The sequence below is a fragment of the Panthera pardus genome, unplaced genomic scaffold, assembly GCF_024362965.1.
Source record: "Panthera pardus isolate Hobbes unplaced genomic scaffold, ASM2436296v1 HiC_scaffold_24, whole genome shotgun sequence".
In the NCBI taxonomy this organism is placed as follows: Eukaryota; Metazoa; Chordata; class Mammalia; order Carnivora; family Felidae; genus Panthera; species Panthera pardus.
The window spans coordinates 44423234-44438683 of record NW_026526810.1 but is presented as its reverse complement, the minus strand read 5'-3'; the positions used below and the strand labels follow the sequence as shown (position 1 = coordinate 44438683).

Here is a 15450-nt window from a genome sequence, read left to right as displayed (position 1 = left end):
GCCACAAAAAATCAACACATTAGATTCTCTGATCAGTCAAAGAAAGCACATTTTCACTCTGTGAAATACAAGGCAGATACTGTCCTATTTTGCTTTGGCAGTGAGAACACTGCTATATTTCAGATTAACATTTTAAATGGAAAGAGTGATGGAAAGCTATCTTCCAAGCAAAATAAGAGTGAACTAATATAGCCTAAGATAATTTAACAATACATTTACTTAGATATTCCCTTTCTTGATGGCATGAAAAGTACAACAAAAAAAATCTCCATATATTCCAGTTATTTTTATTTTATTCAGAAAAGGAAATTAATGATAAATGCAGGATTTTCTTTCACCACACACGTTTCTTTCACCACTCTGTCACAGAGCAGAGGAAGAAGATGTAGTAATTACAGCAATGGCAGTAATAGCCACCGAGTGTTTACTAGGCACTGTCCCAAGCACCTTTCTGCCACCAACTAAGGAAGCTGGGGAAGGGGGCACCACAGCCACTCCTTCCTCCCTGACTCTATCCCACCTTCCAGATGCCATCTCTCTATCTACTCAGAGTGGGAGTCAGAGCGGCCAAGCTGTCAAAACAGCACTACACTCTATGAGAATCTGCAGTGAGTAGGCCAGGGTTGAAACAGACTCCTCCCCTCTGTCTTTGAGTGAAATGTATTTAAACATAGAGCAAAGAATGGTAGAAGAAGCAAATGAAATACAAGTCTGAAGATCTGGGTATTAGACCAGGCCCTATTACCAACTTGCCAACATTTAATCCTCTGAGGAATGCTAGTGACTCCAAGTGTAAACTGCCTAGGTGAGATGAGCTCCAGGGTCCTTTTCAAAACTAAAACTAGGGGCGCCTGGGTGGCGCAGTTGGTTAAGCGTCCGACTTCAGCCAGGTCACGATCTCGCTGTCTGTGAGTTCGAGCCCCGCGTCGGGCTCTGGGCTGATGGCTCAGAGCCTGGAGCCTGTTTCCGATTCTGTGTCTCCCTCTCTCTGCCCCTCCCCCGTTCATGCTCTGTCTGTCTCTCTCTGTCCCAAAAATAAAAAAAATAAAAAATAAAAAAAAAAAAATAAAAATAAATAAAAAAAAAAAATAAAACTATACATGCTAAGCCTTGAACCTGGTAAGGAAAGGTTCTATATACAAACAATACCTTTTGTTCATTCCCTCTAATTGCTCCCTCTGCCTTTTAAGTACTATATTTACAACAGACCCCCTTAATGCTATTTTCATTTCAGTTAGCAAGAAACTTCTAAGGAAAAGTTTTGTGGTCTTGATTGTACTACTGATTTCAGTGAAGTGTTGAGTGAGTTCCTCCTCTTTACGAAAAGCACATAAAAGTCTTCAACTATGGTTATTAAAGATACAAAAGAACTATTAAGATCCAGTATGCCCCAAGAATATTTTCCTGTCCCCATCTTAGGATGAAAATTTCCTAGAGAAAAGGAGGAAAAGAAAACATGAAAAAATGAGCAAAAAAGATTCATTTCTCTGTGCCTCATTTGTATTTTGCCAAAGGAGCCTATGCTGAGGATGAGCTTGCTTTCTAGAGGATAATGTGGAAATCCCCTTAGCCACTGGGCTGTGATGTTAATGTAGGACACTCATTATCCCAGGAGTTTCAGATCACTGGAGACCCAGACATGCCATCCTTGACATCACAGTAAAGGCCTCTGATATAGAGATGCAGTCTTGAGAAGCAGGTTTAAAGTTACAAACTTTCTAGGTCACATACTCAATATTTCATCTGTCTTCCTCCTATGACTGCAAACCCTTTGGTATCATTCTTAAGCCCCAGATTCCACTTTAATCTTTGAAATTGGTATGCCCTCATTTGTAGTTATTGAAAATTAGTTCTCTCTGTGCCAAACTTTCTTAATCCAAATTCCTTTGGAAAAACTACACAATGTAGAAGGGAATAGCTAAGCATAATTTTTTTGTTCAGTCTAGCAAACAAAGTAAATTCTTTCTAAGTACATATTAAAAAGTAGTATTTGTGGCCATTCTACTATCTCTCCTGCTAACACAAGTGAACTATGTATTGTGGAAAAACCGATGTACTATTTTTTGAATGAGAATATAGCAAGGTCATAAAATATGTCAATCAACTTGACATATTCTAGAAGGTTCATTCTGGACTTACATTATTATACGGTCCAGGCCTAGAAAAGGTGGGGTTCCTGGATGCCATCACAACTTAGACTGGGATATTCTAACATTAGGGACTAAGAATGAGCTAAATTATTGCCAAATACAGAGAATTTGTTGTTGTGACCAAAAATAGTCAAACTGATGGTAGGAAGCAAAGCAAAAGCCTGTTGTTTTCTGCCCCAAACCCAAAACATGGCTCTACAGATTATATTTCCCCAATATTAACTGTGGCATCCAGCACTACAGTTGGCATCTGTAGCTTAAATTCTTTAGAAATCTTAATATTTGCTTAAATTCTCTACTACTCTTTTTGGCATAAACCTCTGTTTCCCCCAGTCTGTGCCACTTCAGAAAGCTTCTCCAGTTCTCTTTCCTCAGTGCACTTATCCCAGGCAGCCCCATAACTTCCCCAGCATATCCTGTCCTCTCAATCCCAAGAACAGAAGTTCCGCTGCTCTGGAGGACAGCCCTGTGGGCAAGGGGTCACAGCACTCTGTTCTGAAGTGTCACACATGGCACTGCAAACCAGGCACAATTACCTCTGGACTGATTATTGCAAAAACCACTTGTACCACAGGTGCACCAGGCCAGTTCTAAACTCCGTCTGTGTTTGGGTGACAAATAAGGCTTGACAAAGGAAAAAAACAGGAATAAACAATGCTGACTTGAATTCTCAATGAGAAAGGTTTGTTCCTCCCTGTCTAAAATAATTTCTCTCCATTATTAATGAGAAATACTTTTCTCCATTTAATGGAACTACTTGCAAAAATGTTTGACTTTCTTAAAATCGTATTAATAGACAGAGAATTCTCTAACTACAAATCCTGGAATATTCAAATTCTCACACAAACAGGTCCACTTTCTTTGGAATGAGCATTTCCACTCTGTATACATATTTCACCTTTGAAAGGACATCCTTTTGTAGTTGTCCTTTCTCAGGAATTTATTAAATTGTACTGAATTTCTTTTTCTAGCCTACAGCTTTGTGATATGCTCGACAAAAACAAGAAGAAAAATGTTCATAAGATCATGACTTAAGCTTATAGTTAAAATCTGGGGGAAAAATATAGAAAAGGCTAACAGGTTGTACTAAGTATAGAAAATGAAATGTGGGCAAAGGGATGATAAAATTCTTCATGCTTGAGCATGGAGAATCCTATGAACTCAGAATTAGAGGGAAATGAGGAACACACTTCTACTACAAGGAACAATAGATAGGAGTCAAATAACTAGGAGAATAGAAATTTTGAAAATGAAATACCACTACCAGCTATTTAGAGGCAACAATTCAAAGGTAGGTTAAGAGTGCAGGATTATGGAATAAAGTAAATGCCTCCATAGCTGGGCTTTACTCAAATGTCTACCTTACTGACTTTTTGCTTTTCTGAGGTCTCTTCTTACTAATATGTGGAAAAGTATTTTCCTACTTTTAGTGGCCAGGACATCCTCAACTTTCTTACATGTGCTGTTTCAATTTTTGGGGCATGTTTCTTAAGAAAATATAGTAACAAGGTCAAGGCTGCTGCTGTCTTACCTCCATAATGGGGTTGGAGGCCAAGACCTTTTCCTCAACATTGGCTTCACTGGCAGAACCACTTACAGTTGCAAAGTATCGCATGGCATACTTAGCTGAAACTGTTTTTCCTGCCCCAGACTCTCCACTTACGATGATGGACTGATTTCGTTCATCTCTGTAAAACAAAGAAGAGTAACTGTCAGTGCTGCCCACTCCTGAATGTTATTAACATTATTTCCTCTGTGCTCTCATCAAAGAGCCATGGTGAATTTCACCTGGTTCATATGTCCAGCAATGTGGGAAGGAACATAAGAATGATATTTCCTAATAAAAGTAACTACTTACAGGGGCATCTGGGTGGCTCAGTCAGTTAACAATTTGACTCTTGATTTTGGCTCAGGTCACTATCTCACAGGTTTGTGAGTTTGAGCCCCACAATGGGCTCTGTGCTAACAGTGCAGAGCCTGCTTGGGATTCTCTCTCTCTCTCTCTCTCTCTCTCTCTCTCTCTCTGACCTTCCCGTACACACATGTGCATTCTATCTATAAATAAATAAATAAATAAATAAATAAATAAATAAATAAATAAACTTAAAAAAAATAACTACTCATAAACTAGTAATGAACAGAGAGGGGGAAGAAGATATAAAACATCGAATCAGAGAACATCACATCTGAGGTGAACCTGTAATAGAGGGTCTCTGAATTTTTTGTGTGTACATGTCTCAAACACATTATTTAATTTCTGGATAATAATTCTAGTATACTACAATACTGTTGTCAATCACCTCAGAAGAGAAAGGAGCCACAGCAAAGGAATTTAAAAGAAAATCCTATTAAAATTATAAATTGTCTAGTAGTTAACAGTCCTTAAAGTAATATCTCCCACGAACTCCAGCTTCTGCTGAAAGTGTCCTCATTAGTAGAGAAGAAATGCTTCATTTATTTGTTGGTGATTTGTTCAAATATGTCAGAACTCAAAAATTACTATTACCTCTTTAATTCACCCACACAATGACTCAAAAACTCTGATATACTTGCTCATAAGACTATCATTTCTTTGAGGATAAAGACCTAGATCATCTTTATCTTTAATATCCAGCACCTAATCCAGAGCCCAACACATCACAGAAACTCAATAAATGTGTATTGATTATAAGTAAATAAAACTTCAATGAGCAACCTAGCCTAAGGATAATTCTGTTTAGACTACAATTTCTACTAGGACAGAAGTAGGAAACTTGTACTTCCTAAGATGGAACCTGCAATCAGCTTTTTATCAAGATAACAGAACAAGTACATAAAGGTGGTATCATTTGTGCCCTTAATTTGCAAAGAGACAGGATCAGAATGATATCAAAGATTTTTAGTGGGACTATCCTACAAGGCCACAAGATGGGGAGGTTATTCTACTATAGAAGATGATCTTTTTATCTTTAAAAGGAGACTTATTTATCCAACAAATACACCTACTACACCTATCAAACACCTACTACATGCCAAACATTGTGCTAAATACTAGGGATACAAATTAAATAAGCTGGGATCCGTGTCCTCAGTGGTGAATGGTCTAACAGGAATGAGAGACCTAGTAATTCAAGATTATAATACTCGTGATGGGGCATTGAAAGGAGGAAGAGGTGATCAGGAAAGGCTCCCTAGAGAAGATACAAGAACAAGGTCTAGAATGATAACTAGGAAAAAGCAAGGGATGAGGAAGTTAGAAAGGAAACATACCAGGGAAAAGAGACAACAAAATAAAAGCTCAGAAGCATGAGAAGTTATAATTATAATTATGAGAAGTTATAATTCGATTTGGCTGGAACATGGAGTTATGACAGATAAGGTTGCAGAAATGACCAAGAACATGATCACAAAGTTCTTACATGAGAGGTTAAGGAATCTGAAGTTTACCTAAAAATGATGGAGTGCCATTATAGGGTTTTACACAGAAAATAACACAATCTAATTAGTACAAATCACTCTGGCAGCAATATGGACTATGGGCAGCAGGGTGTCCAGATGTAAAATTATGAAAGTGTGAATAAAGGCTGTGGTGGTCCTGACTGAGAGAGGTAGATGGGTTTCAGAGACACCAAAGTGATAGCATCGACAGTACTTGGCAATAAATTTTCAAAGTAGAAATTTAGGACTTTTCTGAGGAAAAGTTTCTTTTTCTTTTGAGAAATGAGGCTAACTGTCTTATTTTATAGACCTTGAAAAATACAGTAGGAGTACGCAGTTCAGGCCTGAGTATGCACACTTACATCACATTACCAGGACAGATAGCAGCCTATTCCTAACACCCAGACTCCCATATTGTGGGGAAGATCAGGAGGATCAAGGTGACACACTAAGGAATGTTTAATTTGTATAGTACAAGCTTGCATGTAATCCCCATTTTTATGACACATCATGGAATCTCATACTCATCATCTCATCATCTTTCTTTTTATCTGAATTTACAGATGGAACTGAATACTCCCATTGCCTCTGTTGATTCATGGCTGATTTCAAAATAAATCATCTAATAAAACAGTTCTCATTTTGGTGCCAGTGCACTTTCTTTTAGTCATTTAAAATGTCCCCAGAATTCACCTTTTTTCAATACATTAATCAAGGCATAGTATCAATAGTTTTTGGATTCCCTTCTACAATATGAGTGGAAAAATTATCTCTTTGTAATTTCTGCATGATCAGTTCTGTCACTGTGCCTGTGTGACAGCACTCCTTCCAAGAGCAAACAAGGTGAGGAGGCTTCCACAAGTCTGACGTAATTATTAATGGGAACTGCTATTCTAAACTGTACTGCATTTAAAAGGCTACTTCAAGTCTTAATATCAAAATGTTATATCAAAAATCTAAAAGTTCATGTGAAATAGCCCTTTCCTATAATCTGGGGAAAAAGAAAAATATTAAAGATGATAAGATCAAAAACTATTCAAATGAACAGAGATTTGGACAAATATATACATATATGCACTGATACAAAGCACATGCCATATACCTTTTCTTTTCCAGGATATAGGATCCTGGATCCATATGATCAATAGTTTTTAAAAATTTTTAAGGGATTTTATTATTTCTTTTACATTTCCCTGACTTTTTGGCAGGCTTCCCTTTTTTACCAAGGTTAGTAGAGCATTCCAATATATAAATAAGCACTACTCTTTCATTATATAAGCTCCTTTGCATCCAGGTTCTAATTTTAGATCTGTCATTTACCAGGTACATAGCTTAGAACAATTGCATGACCTCTATGGGTCACAGTTTTCTCATCTTTAAGATTAAATAGTACCCAAAGTCCTTCTCAAATTCTCAAGTACTATAATCTAAAAGTCTAACTCTGGAGTGGATTTTTCAAATCTTGGGTGGTCTATAGCCTGCACTCTAAGCCAAGGTAAACTCTTAGGACCCAGAATAGTTGGGAAAGGACAGGCCTATAGACACTCAGATGGTCTTGAGTGGCCATATGTGAAATGAGCAACATTTCTTTTCTGAAGGATCCCTGGATTTAAGATGGCCAAAATCAAAAAAGGGCTACAAAGAGGAAAAATGTAAAATAATCAATTCACCTGCTTTTATTATTTATAAATGTTTATTTATTTATTTATTTCGAGAGAGAAAGAGTGCAAGTGCAGGAGAGGCAGAGAGATGGAGAGAGAGAATCCCAAGCAGTTTCCATCCTGCCAGTGTGGAGCCCAACGTGGGGCTCAATCTCACAAAACCATGAGATCATGACCTGAGCCGAAATCAAGAGTTAGACATTCGACCAACTGACCTACCCGGGCAACGCAATTAAATGCTTTTAAATTAAACACAGGAAGAAGAAGTTTGTAGGTACAATAAAGTTTTTAAAATGTTTTTCAGTTCTATGTGGCCATACGAAGAAATGCCCAAAAGATAGAACAAGAGCGAGACAGGAAGAAGTGGGGAGCCAAGCAGAGACACAGATGAGAGAAGGTTAACACATAATAAAGACACACAAAAGGAAAAACAGGAAAAGTATGACAGAGATGAGGAGAAAACAGACAAAACCATCAGGGACAAATATTTTATGGTTCACGCTTGCTTAGACCATGCACAAAAATAAATGCAAAATGGATTAAAGACCTAAAACCTTAATTCCTAGAAGAAAACATAGGCAGTAAGGTCTTTGACAGCAGCTGTAGAAAACATTTTTCTAGATATGTCTGTCTCCTTTGGTAGGGGAAACAAAAGCAAAATGAAACTATTTTTTTAATGTGTATTTATTTATTTTGAGAGAAAGAGAGAGTGCCTGTGCAAGTGGGACAGGGGCAGAGAGAAAAACCCAAGCAGGCTCTGCACTAACAGCGCATAGCCCAATGTGGGGCTCATGAACTGTGAGATCATGATCTGAGCTGAAATCAAGAGTCAGAGGCTTAACCGACTGTGCCATCAAGGTGCCCTAAACTATTTTTATTAATCAAAATAAAAAGCTTTTGCACAATAAAACAAAAAAGGCAACCTACTGAATAAGAGAAGAGATTTGCAAATGACATATCCAATAAGGGGGTTAACATCCAAATTATTTAAAGAACTTATACAACTCAATACCAAAAACCCCCAAATAATCCAATTTAAAAATAGGCAGAAGCCATGAATAGACATTTTTCTAAAAAAGACAGAGAGATGGCAAACAGACACATGAAAAGATGCTCGTCATCAGTCATCATCAGGGAAATGCAAATCAAAACTACAATGAGATATCACTTCACACCTGTCAGATGGCTAAAAGCAAAAAGATAAGAAACAACAAATGTTGGCAAAGATGTGGAGAAAAAGGAACCTGCATGCACTGTTGGTGGGAATGCAAGCTGGTGAAGTCACTGTGAAAGACAGTATGGAGGTTCCTTAAAAATTTTTAAATAGAATCACCCTATCTATGATCCAGTAATTTCACTACTAGATATTTAGCCAAAAAAAAAAAAACAAAAAAAAAACAAAAAAAAAAACCACGAAAACACTAATTTGAAAATATAGATAGATAGAGATAGAGATACTCCTATGTTTACTACAGCATTATTTACAATAGCCAATATATGGAAGCAACCCAAGTATCCATCCATAGATAAATGGATAAAGATGTGGTATATTTACACAATGGAATGTTACTCAGCCATAAAAAAGACTGAGGTCTTACCATGTGCAACAATATGGATGGACCTAGAAGATAGTATGCTAAGTGAAATAAGTCAGTCAGAGAAAGACAAATACCATAATGTCATTCACATGTGGAATTTAAGAAACAAAATAAATGAACAAAGGAAAAAAGCCAAAAGAAAACAGATTTTTAAATACAGAGAACAAATTGGTGGTTGCCAGAGGGGAGGTGGGTGGGAGGATGAGTGAAATAGGTGAAGGGGATTAAGAGTCCACTGATCGTGATGAAAACTGAATAATGCATAGAATTACTGAATCATTATATTGTAAACGTGAAACTAGTATAACACTGTGTTAATTATACTTGAATAAAATAAATAAATAAATAATTTTTAAAAATTTATGGTTCAAGGTGAATATCATAGTCTACCCTTTTCCATTCATTTGAGCTGTCAGCTTTAAATAGTTATATATGTGTAAATAATAATTTATAGTTCTTTGAAATTTTGACTATCTGTTCAGTCAGTATTTATAATGCTCCAAGTACTCTTGTCCTTATATTACAAGAACCTTCTTTCTACTTTTAGGATATAGATATCACTTCAAAAGCCAGACAAAACCAAGTTAAAGAACAGAGATTCTCCACTCTTCATCAAGGACAGATCAATCTGGACCATCTTAAGGCTGCATGAACCAAAGATTTATGATTTCCGGCTTGGCGAGTTCTCTCAAGGGCCTCTACAGTAATACCAAATACCTGGGTACTGGGTGTCTTGGAGATAAGCTCTTCTGACCTGTTTTATCAATGGTGGTTGTAGGGGCTCTAATGTGAACTAAAAGCCCCCACCTAAAAACACTGTTTCATTCATTTATCTAAAAAACATTTAATGAGCAGCCATAATGTGCCAATCATTTTATGAAGATAAAAGACTCTGGGGTCATTGTTTATTGAGAGAGAATTGTACTTATTGAAAGTATAGTTAAAATATAGGGAAGTAATTGCTAGAAAAAGAGGTCTATCCAGGAGAATATGAAACAAGGGAAGAAGGATACGAAATTGGTGGCAGATGTAAGAAGATGACGTCAGGAAATACTTTCTTGAAAAGGTGATGCCTTAATTGACTTTTACATGATTAGGAAAAACTACGTTGTATAGGAACAAGGCAATGGGAATTAAATTATATAGAGACACCTGAAATCTCAGGGGAAAAATTATGCAAGAATAGAATAGCCACTCTGGGTTAATGAAAGAGAAGAGTTACATCGTAGTCCATTTTCCTTCTTTGGTTTTCAGTATCTATATCTATCTAGTCTTTATATCTGTATCTATTTGGTCACCCCAACCTTTTCTTGTATCTATTAAGTTTTCATTTTATATCAGGTGTATTCTTTTATAGATTTTCCTTCTGAACTTTACCCTTTAAAAAATGTAATCTCTCTAGTTCATCATGGTCATATTGAATACTATTCATATCTTCTAAGGCCATCAACCTCTTCTCTGCAAATTTAATGAGCATACTTTTCATTCACATCCTGGTCATTCATGACTCAACTAAGTAATGCCAACCTCAGACCTGACTCATGCGGAACACAACTTAATATATCCACCCATGTTGATGTTGACTCTCTGATAGCCATCCACTGGGTGTTGCCATTTACCTTAGGTAAGTGTACAAGCACCTGCATCTAATTTTTAGCTTATAAGTGAACATGTTTGCATTAAACAAAATCTAGAGCTTTACTTTTTTGCAGGCAATCAATCTAATTGTTTCTTATTTAATCACTTGTTAAAAAGAGAAAATATTAAGTTCACGTGATATAAGGCTTTCTTCCAAAGCCATGTTTTTTACTGTGATGACTTAAAGATGTGGCTTCAGCCAGCATTACATTGATTCTAAAACCAGACAAAGACCCCAGTAAAAAGGAGAACTACAGACCAATTTCCCTGATGAACATGGATGTAAAAATTTTCAACAAGATACTAGCAAACCAAATCCAACAATACATTAAAAGAATTATTCACCACATTCAAGTGGGGTTTATTCCTGGGATGCAGGCTTGGTTCAATATCTGCAAATCAATCAATGTGACAGATCACATTAATAAAAGAAAGGATAAGAACCACAAGATCCTCTCAATAGATGCAGAGAAAGCATTTGACAAAATACAGCATCCTTTCTTGATAAAAACCTCCAAGTAAGTAGGGATAGAGGGAACATACCTCAAGATCATAAAGGACATATACAAAAGACTCACAGCTAATATCATCCTCAATGGGGAAAAACTGAGAGCTTTCCCCCTAAGCTCAAAAACACAACAGGGAAGGGGTGCCTGGGTGGCTCAGTCAGTTAAGCATCCGACTTTGGCTCAGGTCATGATCTCACGGCTCATGAGTTCGAGCCCCACATTGGGCTCTGTGCTGACAGCTCAGAGCCTGGAGCCTAGTTTGAATCCTGTGCCTCCCTCTCTTTCTGCCCCTCCTCTGCTGGTGCGCTCTCTCTCTCTCTCTCTCTCTCAAAGATAAATAAGCAATAAAAAATTTAAAAATTAAAAATTAAACAAACAAACAAAAAAGAACGCAACCAAAATGTCCACTCTCACCACTGGTGTTCAACATAGTGTTGGAAGTCCTAGCCTCAACAATCAGACAACACAAAGAAATAAAAGACATCCAAACTGGCAAGGAAGAAGTCAAATTTTCACTCTTCGCAGATGATATGATACTCTATGTGGAAAACCCAAGACTCCACCAAAAAACTCCTAGAACTGATAATATGAATTCAGCAAAATCACAGGATATAAAATCAACATACAGCTATCATTTGCATTTCTATACACCAATAATGAAGCACTAGAAAGAGAAATCAAGGAATCGATCCCATTTACAACTGCACCAAAACCCATAAAATACCTAGGAATAAAACTAACCAAAGAGGTCAAAGATCTGTATGCTAAAAACTATAGAAAACTTATGAAAGAAACTGAAGAAGACACAAAGAAATGAAAAAAACATTCCATGTTCATTGATTGGGAGAATAAGTATTGTTAAAATGTTGATACTATTCAAAGCAATCTACACATTCAATGTAATCCCTGTCAAAATAACACCAGCATTCTTCACAGAGCTAGAACAAACAATTCTAAAATTTGTATGGACCAGAAAAGACCCTAAGTAGCCAAAATAATGTTGAAAAAGAAAACCAAAGCTGGAGGCATCACAATTCTGGACTTCAAGCTGTATTACAAAGTTGTAATCATCAAGACAGTATAGTAGTCACACAAAAACAGATCAATGGAACTGAACAGATAACCCAGAAATGGACCCACAAATGTATGGCCAACTAATCTTCGACAAAGCAGGAAAGAATATCCAATGGAAAAAAGACAGTCTCTTTAGCAAATGGTGCTGGGAAAACTGGACAGTGACATGCAGAAGAATGAACCAGGACCCCTTCCTTACACCATACACAAAAATAAACTCAAAATGGATGAAAGACCTAAGTGTAAGACAGGAAACCATCAAAATCCTATAGAAGAAAATAGGCAGCAACCAGTTTGATCTTGGCCACAGCAACTTCTTACTAGACAAATGCCCCAAGGCAAAGGAAACAAATGCAAAAATAAACGATTGGGCACCTTGAGTGGCTTGGTTGAGCATCTGACTCTTGGTTTTGGCTCAGGTCATGATCTCACGGTTTGTGAGTTTCAGCCCTAAATCGGGCTCCATGCTGGCAACACGGGGCCTGCTTGGGATTCTCTCTCTCTCTCTCTCTCTCTCTCTCTCTCTGCCCTTCCCCTGCTTGCACAATCAATCAATCTATCAATAGAATGTGCCGGCACACTGGTGAAAGCTGTGCTTTAGAGAGGCAGAGAGACTATTAAGGTCATTCAATTCCTGAGAAACCGGTCACACTGCTATCAGATCCTCTCATGTCAAATTGAATTCTCTGTTCCATCACTACAGAGCCTTAATATAGAGGTGCCTTAACAGAAATAGCCAGTTATATATATTTATAACTTTTATAGACTCATACTTACTGTATTTTAATGCTTCTACAACTTTATGGGGCAGCTAGTACCCACTAAGTGCCAAATTCTTCAAGAATCCTGAAGAACAGTCATATACAAGGAGCTGAGGTAGTCTCAAAGTAAAACTTGAGTGGGATCATGAAGAATACATAAAAATCGGGCAGAAACAGGAGCATGGAGAAGGAAATTCTAAGCTGAATAAAACATGCAAAATTTATGTATGCAATGTTAATTTGAGGGAGTAGATGTATTAGAATAGGGGAGTGTAGTTGAAAATAAGAAAATGACAAAGAAGAAAGGTTTTGGAGTCTCAAAGCTAGAACCAAATACCAGCTCCTAGATTCTATTTATTAGACTGACAGCCTGAACAAGTTATTTTCCTCAGTTTCCTCACCTGTAAGGCAGGGGTGATGATGTCTGCTCCCATGCTTGCACAGCAGACATCTAAACCTGGTAGCTCTTAATACAAGTTAATCTACCTTTATATATCATACCTAAAGTTCCTTATCAGGTAGCATATATTACTTCAAGTCTATTTGCATAAACAGGATACTTGGTACCACAGGGCAGCAGAGTCACAGTTGGTAACAGGAGAGATTTTATAATCTATAATAGCAGGCCGATGGAACTCAGGACAGAGAAGCCTTCAGAAAAACTGCCTAGGGGCCCCTGGGTGGCTCAATCAGTTAAGCATCCAACTTCAGCTCAGGTCATGATCTCACAGTTCGTGGGTTTGAGCCCCATGTCGGGCTCTGTACTGACAGCTCACAGTCTGGAGCCTACTTCAGATTCTGTGTCTCCCTCTCTCTCTGCCCCTTCCCAATCTTACTCTGTCTCTCTCCATCTCTCAAAAATAAATAAACGTTGAAAAAAAATATTAAAAAGAAAAAGTGCCTAGCCAAATGAAAGAAGGAGCCACCCTAGGAAAAGGCCTAGCAATAAATAATCAAGAGTAATAGGGGTGCCTGGGTTGGTTGAGCTCCGTTGGTTGAGTGTCTGACTCCTGATTTCAGTTCAAGTCATGATCCCAGGGTCATGGGATCAAGTCCCATGACAGGCTATGAGCTGAACGTAAAGCCTGCTTAAGATTTTCTCTCTCTCCCTCTACCATTCTCCCCTGCTTGCACACACTCTCTCTAAAAAATAAAAATAAAAAAAATAATTAAAAAAAAACAATTAACAAAAAAAGGGGGGCGGTGCCTGGGTGGCTCAGTTGGTTAAGCATCTGACTCTTGATTTCGGCTCAGGTTGCATTTCATGGTCATGAGATCAAGCCCCAAGTTGGGGTCCACAATGGGCATGGAGCCTGCTTGGGATTCCCTCCCCCCAACCCCTCTCTCTTCCCCTTCCTTGCTTGTACACACATGCACACACATGCGCTCGCTCTCTCTCTCTCTCTCAAAAACTAAAAATACATTTAAAAAAAAATTTTTTTAAAGAATATGACCAGATGAGAGGCTAAAGTGAATGAAAAGAGAATATAGACCTAAGACTTCATAATGATGAGGACTGATGATAGTAACAGCCTATACTTAAATACTTATTAAATTTTTTAACTGAAGTATAGTTGACATAGAATGTTACATTAGTTTCAGGTGTACAACACAGTGATTCATTAAGTCTCTATGTTATGCTATTCAAAGTGCTTTTATGTTTATCATCTAATATACTTTTTACCTTTGAAGTAAGCACAACAGGTATTTTTTTTTTTCCTTATTGGGGAAAATAACACAGAGAGGTTAGATGGTTTATCCAAGTTTAGAACAGAGCTCTATGAATGTCACATACCACACCTCCTGGTTTCCAAGAAGAAAGTCTATACCATGCTCCTTCTGCTTTACTACACAACTCCTTACCATAGTCTGCTCTCTACTAGGAAGAGCAAAATGCTTATGTATTAGCCTCCAAGAAACAAAAAGGTAACAAACGCATACCACAGAATACTACATAAGTGTCAAGGTAAACCATCCAGTGAAATTGCTCCATTTTATAGGTAATAAAACTGAGACTAAGGCAGATGAGGAGATTTAACCTTACATGGTTATTTATTGATGCATGTCTGATTAGTACAGAGCTCTTTTTCACTATACCAAGGTTATGCATATAAACTAATTTATGTTAAGAAAACCCAGGGTTGCCTGGGTGGCTCAGTCGGTTAAATTTCTGACCTCAGTCCAGGACTTTATGAACTCGGTTTGTGAGTTTGAGCCCTGAATTTGGCTTTGTTGCTCACAAGTGCAAAACCTGCTTTGGATCCTCTGTTTCTTGCTCTTTCTGCCTCTGACTAGGCCCCCCTCCCCACCCCTGCCGTGCATGCACACTCTTTCTCTCTCAAAATATTTTTTAAAAAAAAGAAAACCTATAAATGAAACTTAGTCAAAAAAGTTTATTTACCTTTTACAATGGAAAGAAAATAAACCAAATTAATCAATATTGCCTGATTTTAAGGAAATAAAAGAAAAAAAATTATGTGTTAAGGAAAATTTACTGTCATTTAGTTACCAAAGAGCAATCAGTGCCAGCAAGAGAAAAGACTGGCAAGAATGGGAAACAAGAACATGAGAAGAAAAACAGACAGAGCAGCCCACTAACACTTGCACATCTCTTCTGTGAGTCAAAGGGACTATTAAAAGTA

The 15450-nt window shown here is 37.5% G+C and overlaps 1 protein-coding gene across 5 annotated transcripts in view; it reads right to left on the bottom strand.

The window, feature by feature from the left end:
* MYO5A (myosin VA) overlaps positions 1-15450 on the bottom strand; it is a 199863-nt gene that overhangs the window by 108907 nt on the left and 75506 nt on the right. For all 5 annotated transcript variants that reach the window (XM_053889054.1, XM_053889053.1, XM_053889055.1 and 2 more), the window contains exon 5: positions 3682-3838. In XM_053889054.1, coding sequence (XP_053745029.1) covers positions 3682-3838 — 157 coding nt within the window. The remainder of the gene's footprint in view (positions 1-3681; positions 3839-15450) is intronic.